We start from the raw sequence: 14,439 nt of genomic DNA on the forward strand, positions 1-14,439 counted from the left end.
GAAATTGATAATTTCTTTTTTTTTTAACAGAAGATCAGTTTAGTGTACATTAAGTAAAGATTTCAACAGTTTGCGCCCCCATAGAAACACAAAGCGAAATATACTGTTTGAGTACTCGTTATAGCATTAAGTCTCAATGTACAGCACATTAAGGACAGAGATCCTACATGAGGAGTAAGTGCACAGTGACTCCTGTTGTTGACTTTACAAATTGACACTCCTGTTTATGGCATCAGTAATCTCCCTATGCACCAGTCATGAGTTTCCAAGGCTATGGAAGCCCCTTGAGTTCTCCGACTATTATCTTGTTTAGACAAGGTCATAGTCAAAGTGGAGGTTCTCTCCTCCCTTCAGAGAAAGGTACCTCCTTCTTTGATGACCTGTTCTTTCCACTGGGATCTCACTCACAGAGATCTTTCATTTAGGTGTGTGGTGTTTTTTTTTTTTTTTTTTTTGCCAGAGTGTCTTGGCTTTCCATGCCTGAAATACTCTCATGGGCTTTTCAGCCAGATCCGAATGCCTTTAGGGCTGATTCTGAGGCCAGAGTGCTATTTAGGACATCTGCCATTCTATGAGTCTGCTGAGTATCTCGCTTCCCATGTTGGATCACTCTCCCCTTTATTTATTCCATCGGTTAGTATTAGCAGGTACTAGACTTGTTTATGTGCTCCCTTTGACTCTTAGTCCTTTCATTATGATCAATTGTGAACTGAAATTGATCACTTGGAATAGTGAGATGCATTGGTACATGCCACCTTGATGGGATTAAATTGGAGTCCCCTGGTATGTTTCTAACTCTACCATTTGGGGCAAGTCAGCTTGAGCATGTCCCAAATTGTACATCTCTTCCCTCTCTTATTCCCACTCTTATGTTTAACAGGGATCACTTTTCAGTTAAATTTCAACACTTAAGAATAACTGTGTGATGATTACAGAATTAAACCAGTCATATTAAGTAGAACAGACAAAAAAAAAAACTACTAAGAGGGATAATGTATTAAGTTGTTCATTAACAGTCAGGGCTATGCTGATCAAGTCACCGTTTCACATAGTGTCGATTTCACTTCAACAGGTTTCCTTTTTGGTGTTCAGTCAGTTGTCACCAATCAGGGAGAACATATGGTATTTGTCCCTTTGGGACTGGCTTATTTCACTCAGCATGATGTGTTCCAGATTCCTCCATTTTGTTGCAAATGACTGGATTTCGTTGTTTCTTACTGCAGTATAGTATTCTAAAGAGTACATATCCCATAATTTCTTTATCCAGTCTACCGTTGATGGGCATTTAGGTTGGTTCCAGGTCTTGACTATTGTGAATTGTGCTGCAATAAACATTAGGGTGCAGACCGCTTTTTTGTTTGCCAATTTAAATTCCTTTGGGTAAATTCCAAGGAGTGGGATGGCTGGGTCGAACGGTAGGGTTATATTCAGGTTTCTGAGGAACCTCCAGACTGACTTCCATAGTGGCTTCACCAGTTTGCATTCCCACCAACAGTGGGTTAGTGTCCCTTTTTCCCCACATCCTCGCCAGCATCTGTTGTTGGTAGATTTCTGCATGTGAGCCATTCTAACCGGGGTGAGGTGAAACCTCATTGTGGTTTTGATTTACATTTCTCTGATTGCTAGTGACCTTGAACATTTTTTCATGTGCCTGTTGGCCATTTGGATTTCCTCTTTTGAAAAATGTCTATTGAGGTCCTTGGCCCATCTCTTAAGTGGGTTGTTGGTTTTGTTTTTGTGGAGTTTCTTGATCTCTTTGTAGATTCTGGTTATTAACCCTTTATCTGTTGCATAGTTTGGAAATATTTTTTCCCATTCTGTCGGTTGTCTCTTCACTCTCCTGACTGTTTCTTTTGCAGTACAGAAACTTCTCAATTTGATGCAATCCCAATAGTTGATTTTGGCTTTGACTGCCTGTGCCTCCCGAGTCTTTTCCAGAAATTCTTTGCCTGTGCCAATATCTTGAAGGGTTTCTCCAATGTTCTCTAATAACTTGATGGTGTCAGGTCGTAGATTTAGGTCTTTAATCCATGTTGAGTGGATTTTTGTGTAAGGTGTAAGGTAGGGGTCTTGCTTCATGCTTCTGCACGTGGAAATCCAGTTTTCCCAGCACCATTTGTTGAATAGACTGTCCTTGCTCCAGGAATTGGTTTTAGATCCTTGATCAAATATGAGTTGAAAATGCCAATAATTTTTAACATTTTATAAATCATACCATAACAGCATTTCTGAATCACAAAGCTCTTTAAAAATAACCTAATCTCATTCCTTTACAGGTGGGGGAAATGCAGATTATAGTCTAATAAAAAAGAGCAATCCTCTGGTCAGTATAAACCTGGTTATGTTGCAGATAAAGATCTTTTATAGCTAAGAACTCAAGTTTACTCCGAATGCTTGAATGGCAAATATATGTAGCGTATAATTCAGTGGAGAAAGGATATACCAGGGAACATCAGAGATTCAGAAGTATAATGGAAATTATTTGGGGGTGAGTTGTTACACTACTTCATACCTTCAAATAAATAATGAAGGATCCGGGCCAGCACCGCGGCTCACTAGGCTAATCCTCCACCTTGCGACGCCGGCACACCAGGTTCTAGTCCCGGTCTGGGCGCCGGATTCTGTCCCGGTTGCCCCTCTTCCAGGCCAGCTCTCTGCTGTGGCCAGGGAGTGCAGTGGAGGATGGCCCAAGTGCTTGGGCCCTGCACCCCATGGGAGACCAGGAGAAGCACCTGGCTCCTGGCTTCGGATCAGCACGGTGCGCTGGCCGCAGCGGCCATTGGAGGGTGAACCAACGGCAAAGGAAGACCTTTCTCTCTGTCTCTCTCTCTCTCACTGTCCACTCTGCCTGTCAAAAAATAAATAAATAAATAAATAATGAAGGATCGATGGAAAATAATATTTCAATTTCTTGTTTTCAGACCTATAAACTTCAGGAGAGGTTAATCAAATGTTTTTCATCCTTTCCTGTATATAAAACTGGCACTAGATTATGGGAAATTCTACATTAGAAATAAACCTTAACCTATTTTATATAATCACCTAGATCTATTTTCTAAACTTGAAAACACAACTCCAGGAAACTAGGGTGGATCAGTAATTGAATGGTGTCACTCAGTACACTGAGTAACCAAATATGGCTTCTAGGGTTCCAGTTGAGGGAAGTCTCAGGTCAGAGAAACTGCATTTCCTGGAGAGTTTGGCCTAATTTAGATTATGCTTTATTCTTGAATTGGGAGGACATGTTTTAAAAAATTAACCTAATTTGGGTCAAAAAACAATAGCTAATATATTTTGGGGGGTTACTATGTATCAGGCATATTCTAAGACCTGTGGGTGTATGTTAATTTACTTTTTCACAGTAATTCTATGAGGCAGTCACTATGTCTTTTTTTACAGATGTGGAAACTGAGGTAGAGCGATTAAATAAGTAACCTACCCAACTACAAAACACTAACAAGCGCTACAGCCAAAACTTAAAACCAGGCAAAATTTGTAAGTCACTTTATAGAATCAATTGAATCCCATGTACTCAAATGTTTCTTCTTTTTTAAAATCACCACCATCCCTCTTCTCCAAAGCAAAAGAAGAAACAGTCAGCTTCAGCTTGTGTATTTTATTTTTAAAGCACCATTATATAAAAAATTAGTCCAATTATAGCTGTATGTATTGATTAGAGATAAAAAGCATAAAATACTTGACTAAGGAGAAAAACACCTCTACGTATTGCAACCACAAAGAAATGCTCTTCTGGGAAATTCAGAGCAACTCAGTGTCTGAGCTACAAAAGCCAGATTCACACTGACTAAAAAATTACACTGTTTTATTAAAACCCTATGTGTACTATGAAGACTCTTTGGTAACTGATAAATATCTGTTAAAGTGAAATGAACTTAACACTGGGTTTGTTTAATCATGCAATGATTTTGTTGAACTGATCTTCATCTATAAATCAGTGATCATGGCTGGGAGTTACTGAGTCAGGCTTTAAAAAGATTTGCTGAATCTCAGTTTCTACCATTCAACCTACAAGTTTTTGTCAAGGTTAACAGTGACCATCATGCTGACAATCTGGCAGACCCTTCTTCTCCCCTCCTCCCCCCGCCCCAAAAAAACCCTTTTATTTAATGAGTACAAATTTCAACAAATTTCATAAGTACAACTTGAGGAATATAGTGATTCTTCCTACCATACCCACCCTCCCTCCCCACCTCCTCCTCCTACTCCCATTCCCAGTCTCATTCTCCATTAAGATTCATTTTCAATTAACTTGATACACAGAAAACCAACTATATACTAAGTAAAGATTTCAACAACTTGCATACAAACACACACACACACACACACAAACTCTTTGAGAACAAGTTTTACAGTTAATTCTCATAATATAACTCATTGAGGACAGAAGTCCTGCATGGGACGTGACAGTGACTCCTGTTGTTAATTTAACATTCAGCACTCTTATGTATGATGTCAGTGATCACCTGAGGCTCTTGACGTCAGTTGCCAAGGCTATGGAAGCCTTTTGAACCCACAATCTCCATCAGTATTTAGACAAGGCCTTAAGGAAAGTAGAAATTCTCTCCTCCCTGCAGAGAAAAGTACATCCTTCTTTGATGGCCACTTCTTTCCACTGGATCTCTCTCACAGAGATCCTTCATGCAGGAATTTTTATTTTTTGCCACAGCGTCTTGGCTTTCCATGCCTGAAATGCTCTCATGGGCTTTTCAGCCAGACCAGAATGCTTTAAGGGCTGATTCTGAGGTGGCAGACTCTTCTTTAACATCTTCATATTACTTAGCATTCAACTTGGTTGCAATGTTCTTTGGAGGCAGGCATTTGGTCGAGTGGTTAAGACATCACTTGGAATCCTCACATCCCACATTTGAGTGCTGGGGTTCAACACCTTTCTCCAACTTCTGGATCAAGCTTCCTGCTTATGTGTACTCTGACAGGCAGCAAGTGATGGCTCAAGTGGTTGAGTCCCTGCCACCCATGTGAGAGACCAGGATTAAGTTCCTAGCTCCCAGCTTCGACATGACCCAGCCTTGGCTATTGTGGTCACATGGGGAGTCAATCAGCAGATGGAAATTCACTGTCTCTTTCTCTTTCTACCTTAAAAAATGTTCTATTTTGAAATAGTCTCTTCTGCAGAAATAATTTGCCTTATTAGTAGCATTTATCTAATTCAATTAAAGACATCCTCTACTTGAATTCTAAATATAATAACTTATGGGGCTGGCACTGTGGCACAGTGGGTAAAGCCACCACCTGCAGTGCCAGCATCCCATATGGGCACCAGTTCGAGACCCGGCTGCTCCACTTCCAATTCATCTCTCTGCTATGGCCTGAGAAAGCAGCAGAAGATGGCCAAAGTCACTGGGCCCCTGCAACCACATGGGAGACCCAGAAGAAGATCCTGGCTCCTGGCTTCGGATTGGCACAGCTCCAGCCATTGCAGGCAATTGGGGAAGAACCATCGGATGGAAGACCTTTCTCTCTCTCTCTCTTTCTCTCTCTCTGTCTCTCTCTGCCTATCCTCTCTCTGTGTAACTCTGACTTTCAAATAAATAAATAAATCTTAAAAAAAAAAAAAAGAAACTAAGGTAGGTAGAAGAAAGAAATTAAAGATCACAGACAAAAATCAATGAAATAGAAAATAGATAAATACAAAAGAAAATCAAAGAAGCCATTTTTTTCAAGAAATTTTTAAAAACAATAAAGTTTTAGCTAGATTGACCAAGAAAGAAGACAGAAAATTACCAAAATTAGGATCCCTACAGAAATTAGAAGGAATATACAGGAATATTATCAACAAATCAGAGAATTTAGATGAAGGGGACAAATTGTTAGGACAATTTCAATTATAAAAACTGACTCCAAAGGAAACAGAAACAGACTAAAACAATCAAAGAAGTTAAATTAATAAAACAATCTTCCCACCAAATACTACCACCACCACCAACAAAAACAAAGCTTAGACTCATGGCTTCACTCATGAATTCTACCAAATATTTAAGGAAGAAATAAGCAACTTCACACAAACTCATTTAGAAAACAGAGGAAAAAACAGTTCCCAACTCATGCTACGAGACCAGTCCAGCACACTGCAAAAAATCAAGTAAAGACACAACAGGAAAAGTACAGACTCTTATCCCACAAAAAAAAGATGTAAAAAATCCTTAACACAGTATTAGTAAATTAAACATAGCCACATTTAAAAAGGGTTATACACTATGACAAGGCAAAATTTAATTAAGGAATGGAGGGTTAGTTCAACATTTAAAAAAACAATTAATATGTAATTATTAATAAGGGGGGAACAGTAAGATCAACTCCTAGACAGAAATAATATTTAATGATATCCAAAAATCTATTTATAATATACATTAAAAAACAAAGTAAAAATAAAAGGAAAATTCCTCATCTTGGTAAAGAGCATTTATAAAGCATCTATAGATAACATCACTCTGATAATGAAAATTGGAATGCTTTCCCCCTGAAATCAGAAAAAGCAAAAAAAATCATTTTCACCATTCCTATTCAAGACTGCACCACTGTTCAGGTAGCATAAAAAGGCAAAATTTAAAATTAAATTAAACATGAGGGATTCCAAGATGGCTGAATAGGGGAAAGACATACTGCTTTAGATGTACAAAAGCAGTACATTCCCAGGGAGAGTTGGAGAGAAATTTGCAGTGGAAGTTCTACAGAAGGAAGAGGGATGCGGTGGAGCAGCATGGACGATGCAGAATCCCAGCACCAAACACAGACACCACACATGACACCACACATGACATGGCTTTGCAGAGCAAAGAGCAGAGCAGAGTGCAGGAGCACCTGACACTGGTGATACTGCCAAAGGGAGAGCCTTGTGGACCACACTGTCTTTGAGTTCGGCCTAAAGCCCTAATTGGGGGCAGGGTACCTGCTTCATGCAGCAGAAAAAAGCACATTTCCTTCTCTTCATCCCCTCACAAGGGTACCCAGCGACTGGAGGAGAGAAGGCATCATTTTGACACCAGTAGTGGCTGTGGTGGCTCTTATGGCCATGTGTGATCAAAGTATTTTACCAAAGGGAAAAATTCACAGTCCCCACTTTGAGTTTGGCTGGGAAGGTTGACAGGGGGCTGGGCGATCATGTAGGACTGTGAGGTTCCCCATCCACTCAACATATCTCAGGCTCCAGAACTAAAACTTCCAAGGTGGAGAGCCCAGAGACAGCTGGCTGTGGGACTGTCTCTGCTCTCTCCCTGAACAGGACATGCTAGCAGGCTGGAGTGGATACTCTGCACCCCGTGACTATGGGAGCCTTGTGCACTGTGACTGTGACTGCATGATGGAGTACAGGGTGTAGCTGGGTCCCTTGGCAATCACTGTGTCTGGCGCCAGTCTCAGAGCTCCCTGAATGCCTGGGCAGGTAATTACAAAGGAATCTATGTTCACACTAAGGACCACACAGACCCTATGTGCAGTTCATGCTACAGTGCAGGTGAGTGTTGCACCCACAGGGGGCTAACCCTGGGCACTGATAACCTTGGAAGAGAGGAGGTGAGGGTGTGATTATGTCAACAGAGATGATTGCACTCTCCTGCACTGCTGACAATAGAGATTTACCACGCCCAACTTGGTGTCACCCTGGATACTTGCCCCACCCTAGAACAATGACCAGAGTTCCCTGGCCACAACCAGCACAAGCCTCTGGGTACTCACTGAAAGAACAGACACTCCACTAAGCCACAGAGGCATAGTTCAAAGATAAAATCTATCAGAGCAGAAACCCAACAAGTATTTCTACAAATGCTTAAAAATAAATGCAGAATTTCTTGAATTTCAGAATGAGAATAAGCACAACACATGACTCCCACAGAGAAACACAACACATCAATATTAGAATATTAAGATGAAGAGACTGATAAAATGCCTGAAAAGGAATTAAAAAAAAATGATCATAGGATTACTCAGAAGCAGTGAGAAGCAAATTCAAAGTTAAATAAATCCATACATGGGGGGCCAGTGCTGTGGCACAGTGGGTTAAAGCCCTGGTCTGAGGTGCCAAAATCCCATATGGGCACCAGTTCAAGTCCCAGTTGCTCCTCTTCTAATCCAGCTCTCTGCTATGGCCTGGGAAGGCAGTAGAGGATGGCCCAAGTCCTTGGGGGCCTGCGCCCGTGTGGAGAACCTGGAGGAAGCTCCTGGCTCCTGGCTTCAGATCAGTTCAGCTCTGGCTGTTGCAGTAATTTGAGGAGTGAACCAGCAGAATGGAAGACCTCTCTCTCTCTGACTCTACCTCTCTCTGTAACTCTGTATTTCAAATAAATAAAATAAATCTTAAAAAATAAAAGGAAATCCATACATGACATGGAGATGAAAAAGGAAATGTAACAACAAATATCACAGAAATAAAAACAATCATCAGGAATTACTACAAAGAGCTATATGACAACAAACTGTGAAATCTAGAAGAAATGGATAGATTCCTGACACATACAATCTATCACAATTGAGTCATGAAGACAGACAAAACCTAAACAGACAAATAACCAAGACAGGGATTGGATTGGTAATAAAGACCCTGTCAACAAAGGAAAGCCCAGGGCTGGATGACTTCACTGCTGAATTCTATCAGACTTTCAAAGAACTAATTCTAATTCTTATCAAGCTATTCAAAACAATTGAAAAGGGAGGGAATCCTCCCAAACTCCTTCTATGAGGTCAGCATCACCTTAATTCCAAAACCAGAAAAAGATACAAAAAAGAAAAGAGAACTATAGACCAATATCCCTGATGAACAGAGATGCAAAAAACCTCAACAAAATCTTAGCTAATCAAATCCAACACATCAGAAACATTCACATGGACCAAGTGGGATTTGTATGCAGGGATGGTTCAATATTCACAAATCAATCAATGTGATACATCCATTAACACACTGAAGAATAAAAACCACATGATTATCTCAATAGATACAAAGAGAGCATTTGATAAAATATAACATCCTTTCATGATAAAAAACCTTAAGCAAATTGGGTCTAGAAAGAACATTCCTAAACACAATCAAGGCAATTTATGACAAATGCATAGCCAGTATTTTACTGAACAGGGGCAAGCTGGAAGCATTTAAACTAAGATCCAAAAGCAGACAGGGATGCCCATTTCAATATAGTCTTTTTTTTAACTTTTATTTAATGAATATAAATTTCCAAAGTACAACTTATGGATTACAGTGGATTTTTCCCCCCATAACTTCCCTCCCACCCGCAACCCTCACCTTTCCTCTCCCTCTCCCCTTCCATTCACATCAAGATTCATTTTCAATTATCTTTATATACAGAAGATCACTTTAGCATATATTAAGTAAAGTTTTCAACAGTTTGCACCCACACAGAAACACAAAGTATAAAATACTGTTTGAGTACTAGTTATAGCATTAAATCACAATGTACAACACATTAAGGACAGAGATCCTACATGGGGAATAAGTGCACAGTGACTCCTTTTGTTGACTTAACAAACTGACACTCTTGTTTACAGCATCAGTAATCACCCAAGGCTCTTGTCATCAGTTGCAAAGGCTATGGAGGCCTTTTGAGTTCACCGACTCTGATCTTATTTAGACAAGGTCATAGTCAAAGTTGAAGTTCTCTCCTCCCTTAAGAGAAAGGTTCCTCCTTCTTTGATGACCTGTTCTTTCCACTGGGATCCCACTCGCAAAGATCTTTCACTTAGGTGTTTTTTTTTTTTGTTTGTTTGTTTTTTTGTTTTTTGTTTTTTTGTTTTGTTTTGTTTTGCCTGAGCCATTAGGCAAGAAAAATAAATCAAAGGGATACAAATTGGAAAAGAGGATGTCAACTATCCCTATTTGTAGATGATATGATTCTATACATTAGGAAACAAAAGTCTCCACTAAGAGACTACTGGTACTCATAAAAGAGTTTGGTAAAGTGGCAGGATACAAAATAAACATACAAAAACAATAGCCTTTGCATACACAGAGAATGCCATAGATGAGAAAGAAATTGTAAGACCAGTCTCATTCACAATAACTACAAAATATTTAAATACCTTGGAATAAATTTAACTAAGGAAGTGAAAGATCTCCATGATGAAAATTATAAAACATTAACGAAAAATAGAAGAAGACACAAAAAAGAGGAAAAACCCTCCATGTTCATGGATTGGAAGAATCAATATCATCAAAATGTCCACAGCACCAAAAGCAATTTACAGATTCAATGTGATCAAATCAAAATACCAATGACATTCTTCTCAGATCTAGAAATAAACTATGCTAAAATTCAAATGGAAGTACAAGCGATCACAAATGACTAAAGCAATCTTAAACAACAAAAACAAAGCTGGCAGCATCACAATATCAGATGTCAAGGCATACTACAGGACAGGTATATTCAAAACAGCATGGTACTGGCACAAACATAGACCCTTAGGCCAACAGAACAGAATAGAAACTCCAAAAATTGATCCATGCATCTACAATCAACTAATCTTTAACACAGGAGCTAAAATCAGCTCCTGGAGAAAAGACAGTCTCTTCAACAAATGGTACCAGGAAAATTGGATCTACACATTCAGAAGTATGAAACAAGACCTCTACCCTACACCTTATACGAAAAATAAACTCAAAATGGATCAAGGATCTACATTTAAGACATGATACCATCAAATTACTAGATAAGAACATTGGAGACACTTTATAAGACTTTGGCATAGGCAAAGACTTCTTGGAAAAGACCTAAGAAGCACAGGCAATCAAAGCCAAAACAGACAAATTGGATTATATCAAGCTGGGAAGCTTCTGAACTACAAAAGAAACACTCATCAAAGTAAAGAGGCATCCAACAGAATGGGAGAAATTATTTGCAAACTATGCAACTGATAAAGGATTAATAACCAGAAACAAAAAAGAGCTCAAGAAACTCAACAACAAAACAAACAATCCAGTTAAGAAATGGACGAAAGACTTCAACAGGAATTTTTCAAAAAAGGAAATTCAAATGGCCAACAGGCATATGAAAAAAATGCTCAGGATCACTAGCCAACAGGGAAACGCAAATCAAAACCACAATGAGATTTCACCTCACCCCAGTTAGAAAGGCTCTCATACAGAAATCAATAAACAATAAATGCTGGCAAGAATGTGGGGAAAAAGGTGTTCTAATCCAGTGTTGTTGGGAATGTAAACAAGTACAGTCACTGGGGAATACAGTATGAAGATACCTCAGAAAGTTGAAAATAAGATATACCATATGACCACACAATCCCACTCTTGGGAATTTACCCAAATGAAATGGAATCAGCATATAAAAGAGTTATCTGTATCCCCCATGTTTATTGCAGCTGAATTCACAATAGCTAAGATATAGAATCAACCCCAGGTGTTCACCACCTGATGACTGGATAAAGAAACTGGTATAAATATAGTATGAAATACTACTTAGCCATAAAAAAGAATGAAATCTTATCTTTTTCAACAAAACAGATGCAACTGGAAACCATTATACTTAGTAAAAGCCAGTCCCCAAAAGACAAATACCATGTTTTCCCTGATCTGTTATAACTAACATGGCACTGAAAAATGTAATGCATAGGAGTGAAAATGACATTTTGAGATTCAATGATTGTTTACAGCCTTTGTCTCTATTGTTAAGGAACAGTGTTTTTTTTCTTCTATTTGTTGAACTCTTTACTTAGAGCAGAGTTAATCTTATGAGTATAAAGTAAACTTAATGTAGATCCTTCTAAAAATTAAAAGAGAGGGAATAAAAGAGGAAGGAGGAGGAAAGGTGGGAAGTATCACTATGTTCCTAAATCTTTATGTATGAAATACATGAAATTTACCTTAATACTTTTTAAGTAAATAAATAAAAAAGAAAAATTAAAAATGAAAAGTATATACATTGGAAAGGAATGAAAATTTTAACAGATAATGTGATACTCTATGTAGAAAAGCCAATAATCTACAAAGGAAACTATTTGATTTAATTAAATGCATTCAGCAAGGCTGCAGGATATAAGATCCATATACAAAAAACAACTATATTTCTAGGTAGTAGCATTGAACAAGCCGAAAATAAAATTAAGAAAAACAACCATTCACAACATCATGAAAAAGTATAAAATGTTTAGAAATAAATTCTCAAAAAAGTAAAAGATCTGTGTACTGCAACCTCACTGCTGAGAGAAATTAAGACGATCTAAATAAATGGATATATGACTTAGTATAGTTAAGATAATTTCCCCCATAATGATCTATCTGAATCCTGTTCAATGAATCCCTATCAAAATCTTAGATTTTTTTTCATAGAAATTGACTGGTTGATCCTAACAGTTATATGGACATGCTGAGAATCTGTAATTAGCAAACCATTTTTGATAATGAATAAAATTGTATTATGAGATTTCAAAACTGAGTATAAATATCAGTAATCAAACACTATGGTCTGAATATACAGATCATGGAAACAAAACTGAAAGTCTAGAAATAAACCCTTCCATTATTGGTTACTTATTTTCTACAAAAGTGCCAAGAAATTTTAATGGATGAAACAAGACTTTTCAATAAGTGACACTAGAACAACTAGAGATCTATATTCTGAAGATTGAGTTCCTTTACCTCAAATCATTTATTACCAAAATAAACACCACAAAATGGATCACAAACCTAAATGAAAGAATTCAAACTACCATAAAACTTCTAGAAAACATCTTTGGGCCTTTGGTTAGGCAAAGATTTCAGAGATACAACATCAAAAGCATAATCCATTAAAAACATTGACAAAGTGAATTTTATTAGAATTTAAAACTTTTGTACTTCAAAAGATATCATTAAGAAAATGAAAGGACAAGCTACACACTGGGGAAAATATCTGTAACTCATATATCTGATTCATCCAGAATATACAAAGAACTCAATCTTAAGAAGATAAACAACCTAATAAAGATGAATGGAAGATACCAATACACATTTCACCAAAGACATATAAATGGCTAATAAGTACATGAAGAGACATTCAACATTTGAGTCATTATGCAAATGGAGATTTAAACAGTAAGAGATCATCACATACCTACTACATGACTACAATAAAACAAGACTGTCTATCAAGGGCTAATGAGTATATACAAAAATTGAAACACTCATACAATGCTGGTGGAAATGTGAAATGGTACAGCCCCTTGAGAAGCAGTGTGGCGGATTCTTAAAGTAGGTATTTAACACACGATCCAACAATTCCACTCGTAGATAGCTTCCTAAGAGAAATCAAAAAAGTGTCCACACACTTTTGGTTTTTTGTTGTTGTTGCTTTGACAGGCAGAGTGGACAGTGAGAGAGAGAGAGACAGAGAGAAAGGTCTTCCTTTTGCCGTTGGTTCACCCTCCAATGGCCGCTGTGGTCGGCGCGCTGCGGCCGGCGCACCGCGCTAATCCAATGGCAGGAGCCAGGTGCTTCTCTTGGTCTCCCATGGGGTGCAGGGCCCAAGCACTTGGGCCATCCTCCACTGCACTCCCTGGCCACAGCAGAGAGCTGGCCTGGAAGAGGGGCAACCGGGACAGAATCCGGCACCCCGACCGGGACTAGAACCCGGTGTGCCGGCACCGCAAGGCAGAGGATTAGCCTACTGAGCCACGGCGCTGGCCCACACACACTTGTATATGAATTTTCACAGTCATAAGTAAATTTTCATTAAAGAGTTAAAAACAGGAATCAATCCAAATGTCCAAAAAGAAAATGTGGTACATATCCATACATTGGAATATAACTAAAAATTAAAACAAATTATTGATACATGCAACAAAACATACTAAGAAAGGAGATCAGCAGTTATATCAGATAAGGAGTAGGCCTAAGGATTGACTGCAAATGGGCAATAAGGGAATTTTTTTTAAAGAGTTATTTATTTGAAAGGCAGAGTTACACAGAGAGAGGGAAAGACAGAGAGAGAAATCTTTTATCTGATGGTTCACTCCCCAGATGGCCACAACACCAAGGCTAAGGCAGGCTGAAGCTAGGAACTCAGAGCTTCTTCCAGGTCTCCTACTTCGGAGCCAGGGCCCAAGGACTTGGGCCACCCTTCTCTGCATCCCCAGGCACATTAGCAGGGAACTGGATCAGAAGTGGAATACCCAGGACAGGAACTGGAGCCCACATGGGATGCTGGCATTGCAAGTGCTGGCCTTACCCACAATGCCACAATGCCTGCCCCCAAAGGAACTTCTAGAAAGTGTTTTAAAACTTGATTTTGGTGATGGTCGCACAAAACTATATTCATACACTTACAAAAGAAAACATGTATGTTAGATTCAAGAAATCTGTGTTTAAAAAGAGAAGCCAGGGGCTGGAGCTGTGGCATAGTAGGCTAAGCCACCATCTGGGGCCCCGGTATCCCATATGGGTGCCAGTTCTAGTCCCAGCTGCTC

The 14,439-nt window shown here is 38.8% G+C and overlaps 1 protein-coding gene across 19 annotated transcripts in view; it reads right to left on the minus strand.

Annotated features, from left to right (window-relative positions):
- Positions 1 to 14,439, minus strand: part of VTI1A (vesicle transport through interaction with t-SNAREs 1A) — a 378,509-nt gene that overhangs the window by 318,874 nt on the left and 45,196 nt on the right. Inside the window, exon 4 of one of the 19 annotated variants that reach the window (XM_089314036.1) lies at positions 2,035 to 2,159. The exons of the other annotated variants lie outside the window; for them this stretch is intronic. Coding sequence (XP_089170162.1) covers positions 2,076 to 2,159 — 84 coding nt within the window. The 3' untranslated portion in view covers positions 2,035 to 2,075. Of the gene's footprint in view, positions 1 to 2,034; positions 2,160 to 14,439 lie in introns of those variants that run through there. 19 annotated transcript variants of the gene reach the window in all.

This window comes from Oryctolagus cuniculus, chromosome 15 (genome assembly GCF_051225735.1).
Source record: "Oryctolagus cuniculus isolate XC-2025 breed Fujian yellow rabbit chromosome 15, ASM5122573v1, whole genome shotgun sequence".
In the NCBI taxonomy this organism is placed as follows: domain Eukaryota; kingdom Metazoa; phylum Chordata; class Mammalia; order Lagomorpha; family Leporidae; genus Oryctolagus; species Oryctolagus cuniculus.